This window comes from Neopelma chrysocephalum, unplaced genomic scaffold (genome assembly GCF_003984885.1).
Source record: "Neopelma chrysocephalum unplaced genomic scaffold, ASM398488v2 Primary Assembly neopelma1_97275, whole genome shotgun sequence".
NCBI classification, from domain to species: Eukaryota; Metazoa; Chordata; class Aves; order Passeriformes; family Pipridae; genus Neopelma; species Neopelma chrysocephalum.
Window position 1 is genome coordinate 5 of NW_020925916.1, and position 5,365 is coordinate 5,369.

The 5,365-nt window shown below is 60.4% G+C and overlaps 1 protein-coding gene across 1 annotated transcript; it reads right to left on the reverse strand.

Annotated features, from left to right (window-relative positions):
- Window positions 1-311: 311 nt before the first annotated feature.
- On the reverse strand, window positions 312-3,770 carry LOC113961562. Its single transcript, XM_027671986.1, has 9 exons — window positions 3,563-3,770; window positions 3,341-3,420; window positions 3,103-3,223; window positions 2,737-2,826; window positions 2,227-2,331; window positions 1,846-2,011; window positions 1,278-1,372; window positions 674-823; window positions 312-479 (listed from the first exon to the last, which is right to left on the reverse strand). Exons 1-9 carry the CDS (start codon window positions 3,587-3,589, stop codon window positions 312-314), a joined length of 1,002 nt encoding a protein of 333 aa, XP_027527787.1. The 5' UTR covers window positions 3,590-3,770.
- Between the last annotated feature and the right edge of the window lie 1,595 nt (window positions 3,771-5,365).

Consider the following 5,365-nt stretch of genomic DNA (forward strand, 5'->3'; position numbering starts at 1 on the left):
GGGCTCTCACCTGGGAGTTGGGCTGGAAGATGGGGTGGAGACTCGAGCACTTCTGGAGTTTCTCCAACATGAGGGCCTGGGTTTGGGGACAAAAAAGCACATTTTGGGTCCCTCCCAAACTATATTATTTTATTCATCTCTTTTTCTATCCCCCCGACCCCAAAAACCCTGTAATTCGCCCCAAAATCCCCCCAGAAAACGCCCAAAAATGGAGTTCTTTTCACCCAAATCCCTTCAAACTGCCCCAAAACTGAGAATTTTGCCTCCAATTTTGCCACACCCACCTCCAGGCTGGGGGGAGGGAAGGGCTGTCAGGGCCAGTACCTGTCTCCTTGAAGAGCCGCCTTGCACAGGAGGATGACCACTGTTGTGGGGTACAGGTTGGTCATCAGGTGAAGGAGTGACTCCGCTTTCTCCCACGCCGCCTGTGTGCTGCAGCATTGCAGGCTCTCAAGGATGCTGCTGACTATCTTGGGGGCCTGCAGGGGATAAAGGGGAGGATGGCACTGCCCCCGCAGTGCAGCCATGTGCTCAGTCGCCCTTCCCATTCCTCTCTGCTGCCTTGAGGTGGCTTGGGGGGCCCAAGTCCCCTGTGCTTGGGAGGGAGGGATGCGGGGAGGAACAAGGCCCAAGAGGGCTGAAGGGCACGACAACGCAGCCCCAGGCCACTTACGTCCGTCAGCCAGACGTCCGGGGCTTCCAAGGCCACATCCAGCAGGCTGCTGGGCACCTGCTGGTCGAGGATGCTGGCATCTCCCATGGCCTCGACGGCCACAAGGATGACGTCTGTCCTCTCGTGGGACCGCAGGTATTTTCCAAAGGCCTATGGCAGCAAGGAGGGAAGACGTGTCACACTGAGTGCCCTGATGGTGCTGCTTGGCTGAGCAGCTGGAGCGGCCCTGGCCGGACGTGCCCAGCCCTGCTGACAGCAGTGCCCGCAGCAAAGCTGGCAGCAGTGCCTGCAGTCCCTGCATGGCAGAAGATGAGCAGAGAGGGCCCTCCTGCTGGGGGAGGAGGGCTCATGGGCACGGGCTGCTGGCCCCGGCGAGAACCAGGGACTTGCTGGTGGCCAGGAGCACTGGAGCTCCTGCTGGGGCCGAAGCTGCTGCTGGGCCACTGGAGTGCAGCCCTCGTGCTGTCCCTGCTCAAGGACGGCGCCAACCCTCTCCCCAGGGAGCTGAGGGCACGCCAGCCCCACTGCTGCGGGGTCCTTTGGCTCACAGCAGTGCCCTGCTGGTGCCACGGACAAGAGTCCCAGCAAGGGCGCAGCTCCTCACCTTGGCGCAGTCCCTGGCGCTCAGAGAACACAGCGCGGAGGTGGTCTCGGCTTCCCAGTGGGCTTGGCCTGCTCTGTCCTTTGACCTGGATTCGACTAAAGCCCGGGGCAAACACACAAGAGTCAGGAAGGCAGAGCAGCTTTGCCAGCAAGCTCACCAAAGCGCCCTGGCATCTGCTGGCCGGGTGGCAGGACAGGAGCAGTCCAGGATTCGGGAGGGCATCGGGAACAGCTTCTTGCTACAGGCGCTGGAGGGGCCAGCCAGGGTGGGGGATCTGCTCTTCCCCACCAGGGAAGACGTGGCTTTGGGACAGGGAAGTCAAGAGGAGCTTTGGCTGTGGGGCCCACAAACCAGCGGGCTGCAAGATCCTGAAAGGAAGGGGAGGAAGGAGAGCAGCAGCAAACAGATCCTGGCCTTGAGCAGAGCGCTCAGCCTCTGCAGCCAAGTGGCAGCTGGGAAGCTCTGGGAAGCAGCTGGGAGGGGCAAAGGGGGTCAGGAAGCAGATCTATCAGGAGATGTCTGTGTGCAGAGCGATGAAGGCCACCACTGCTCTGCCTTTTTTACTTACAGATGAACTCGGCCAGGGCAAAAAGAGCGTGGAAAGCTGCACAGCTTGTCCGCTCCTCAGAGAATCGGAAAAGGATGAGACGTCCCAGCAGCTTTCCTAGGAGCGGGAGCTGGATCTCCCCAGAGCAGACAGGTCCAGAAGTCCCTCTTCTGTTGTTGGCATGGGCCTGGATGAGGGAGGCACGAGCAGAAAGGCTGAGGGCACAAAGCTGGTGCCAAAGCCCCCCAGCCAAGAGTCTGCCCAGGGCTGGACTCCTGGAGAGTTCAGGCTTTGCAGAGCCCTGCGTCCCCAGCTCTCAGAGCAGCCATGTGGGCAGCAGCCCTGGCACGGAGAGCAGCAGGGATGGGGGCATGGTCTGGCTGGAGGGGGCCTGGTCCTTACCTGCAGAGTGGAATAGTCGGACAGCACACGAGCCAGCACATCGATCCTTGCCATGGCCCTCTCCCTCACAGCCTCTCTCTCGCAGCTGGTAAAGTCCAGCAGCAGCTGGGACAAGAGAAGCAGCAAGTGAGCCCTGGCAGCAGACTCCAACGCCAGCAGCAGCACAGCTCCACTCCTGGGCCGCACTCGCCCCATCCCTCAAGGCTTCCTCTCCCCTCCAGCAAAGCCTGCAGTGGACTGTCTGCCCCTGGATTCCCACCCAGGATGGGCACAAAGGCCCAGAGCCAACCTCATGGCCAAGGAGGAGGGCAGGTGCCACCCTCTGCAGCCCCTGTGCTCCACAAGAGCCTGGGGCCAGCCCCTGCTCCCCCACAGGAGGTGGGCACCCTCCCCGCAGGGCATTCTGCCTGCTTGGCGCTGCTCCGGGCACCACTCAGCCAGGAGTGGGCAAACCCTCCCCTCTAGGCTGAGGAACAGCCCTGCCACCCCCCCTTTTTGCTTGTGCCAGACCTCCAAGATGCCCTGCAGCTCCTCGCTGACCCGAGAGGCAGGAAAGCTGAGCACCACTGTCCTCAGCATGCTGTCCATGGAGTTCAGGGTCTGCAAGGAACACAGAGAGCAGTGGCGGTCATTCTGCTGTTCCTGCCAGCCCCAGGAGAGCCATCTGAACCCCCCGCGCCAGATATGGGCATAGACAATCTGCCAGGGCAGAGCAGCCTGTGGCACGGGACGCGGCCAGGCCTGCGGGAAGGGGACAGAGGCAGGAGGGTGGGAAAGACCCTGCCCTGCCTGGGATCCCTGCTCCTGTGGCAGCATGGGGTAGCCAGGGAGCAGGCCAGAGGGGCTGGAGGCCCCTGGAGCTCGCCCAGCACTTACCTTGAGATAGAGGGCAAGGTCCTCTTTTGGCATTTCCTTCTCTGCAGGCAGCCAGAAGACACTTGAGAAGCACACGCAGAGGAGGCTTTTGGCTTTGCCCTCCAGCGCTGTGTCCACCAAGCTGCAGGGAGAGAGCAGGACACTGGTTGCACACGGGTGCTGGGAGCAGCCCCTCGACGACTCGTGCGCGTGGCATCAGACCTCTGGGCCAGGGGGCCCCTGAGGGATGGGCAGGTACCTCAATTTCTCCAGAGCCAGCATGGAAAGATGCCGAAGGTCTGTGCACAGGTGGTCCCTTGGCTCTTCTTCCAGTAGCGCCTGCAGAGCACAAGCGGGATGGCACCTGGCAGCTGCCAGCACCCAGGGCCTCCAGTCCCTGACCCCCCCCAGCGCTGTCCGCACAGGCTGCCTGTGCCAGGGGGCTTTGCTCCCTTGGCCACATTGCCCAGAGTGCCCTCACCTTGATGTTCTCTGCCAGCTGGTACATGTCACAGAACAGATCCAGGCCCTGGCTCAGGCCGTGGATCAAGGCGCTTCTGCACAGCACGGAGATGCTCTGAAGAAATGTGGCCTTGTCTCTCTCCTCCTGCCAGGCGGGGGACAGAGACACAAACGTGCATTGTGAGCGGGCGGACACAGCCAGCGGGACCACAGCACTGGGGGTGCAGTGCCCTGCGGGAGAAGCAGCCCTGCCCTGCCAGCACCCCTCCAGCAGCCCAGCAGCACAGCCCCTGCCAGCAGACAGCAGCACAGCTGCCCTCCAGTTGGCCGCAGTTACCTAATTCAGAGCAGCTGAGCCTGGACTGAACAGCCAAAGAGGGGCCTGTGGTGCCAGGGGAGGTGCCAGGGCTCTGCAGCACAAGTGCAGCAGCTGCCATGGACAGCACAGGGCCTGTGCAGGGACCCGTCCCCATTCCCAGCAGTTGTGGGACAGGCACCACCCAGGGCTCCTCAGACACATTGGGTGCCTTTGGGGCAGGGAGTGAATCCCAGCCCTGCAGGGACACAAAGGCTGTCCCTTCTCTGCCCAGCCAAGGCCGGGCCAGGCACGAGTCCAAAGCACATCAGCCCAGGCTGTCCACACTTGTTTCCTCCCTCTGCTGGCTCTGCTCTCCCCCAGCATTTCAGCAGCATGTGCTGATCTCCTCAGGGATCAGGCCTGGGATTTTCCCCCTGGGCCTGAGTCCCAGCACGTCCACCCCCAAGGCCATTGTCAGCAAAGCCTCTGCACAGCCCAGCTCTCGGGGCTTTCAGAGCAGCTTTCCCCACTGCAAGTCTGTTCTTACCCCCGGTGCCCCCGCTGAGGGGCTGCAGCCAGACAGGCCCCAATGCCCTGCGTGTGGGGCACAGGCAGGAGGAGCTGCAGCCCCAAGTCTCTCTTCATTCCACTGGGAGGCAAGAACAGCCCAGGGCTGCTGAGACAGTTCCCAGGTTTTGGTGCTGTGATGGGTTGGGAGAGAAGGCCAAGGAGACAGAGGAGAGAAAGAGCAGGAGAGAGGTGTCCTCAGCGGGAAGGAGCTTCTTGGACCTGTGGAGCTGCTCTAGGGGATGAACAACTTGGGTGAACTTTTGTGGATGAGGGTCAGAGGAGAGACTGGTTTGGGTGACCTTGTGGAGTGAGACAAAGAGCCCATTCAAGTTGTCTTTGATAACCCTGGAATTCCCTGGAAAGGCACCAGGACAGGATGCAAAGAGTCCCAGAGGATTGTGCAGGGTGTGGGTCAAGACAGCCCTTGGGACACAGGCCTTTAGAGCACAGCTGGCAGGTTGGTGGGCAACAGGGAGGCTCATCTGCATCTGCTTCTCTCCAAGAGGAACCAAGAGGTTACCATAGTAACTGACCGTAGCGATGGGAATGTATGGTGGTTGCCATGGTAACAGACCATAGCAATGGGACTGTGTGATGGTTGCCATGGTAAACTGACTGTAGCAACAGGAATGTATGATGGTTTCCATGGTAACTGACTGTACCAGTGGGAAGTATAATGGTTCCCATGGCAGCTGACCGTAGCAGTTGGAATGTGTGCCGGTTGCCATGGTAACTGACCATAGGAATGAGAATGTATGATGGTTGCCATGGTAACTAATGGTGGTAGTGAGAATGTGTGCTGGTTGCCATGGTAACTGACCATAACAGTGGAAAGTATGATGGTTGCCATGGTATCTGACCGTAGCAAGGGGAATGTATGATGGTTGCCATGGTAACTGACCATAACAGTGTGAATTATGATGGTTGCCATGGTAACTGACGGTAGCAATAGAA

Excerpts from the sequence above, each read along its gene's own strand:
- LOC113961562 (XM_027671986.1), bottom strand. The coding sequence starts at position 3,589 with ATGTACCAGCTGGCAGAGAACATCAAG. Across the intron at positions 3,224-3,340 it reads CTGGCTCTGGAGAAATTGAG|CTTGGTGGACACAGCGCTGG; the intron begins GTACCTGCCCAT and ends CTCTCCCTGCAG. Across the intron at positions 1,373-1,845 it reads TGCCCTGGCCGAGTTCATCT|TCGAATCCAGGTCAAAGGAC; the intron begins GTAAGTAAAAAA and ends CCCGGGCTTTAG.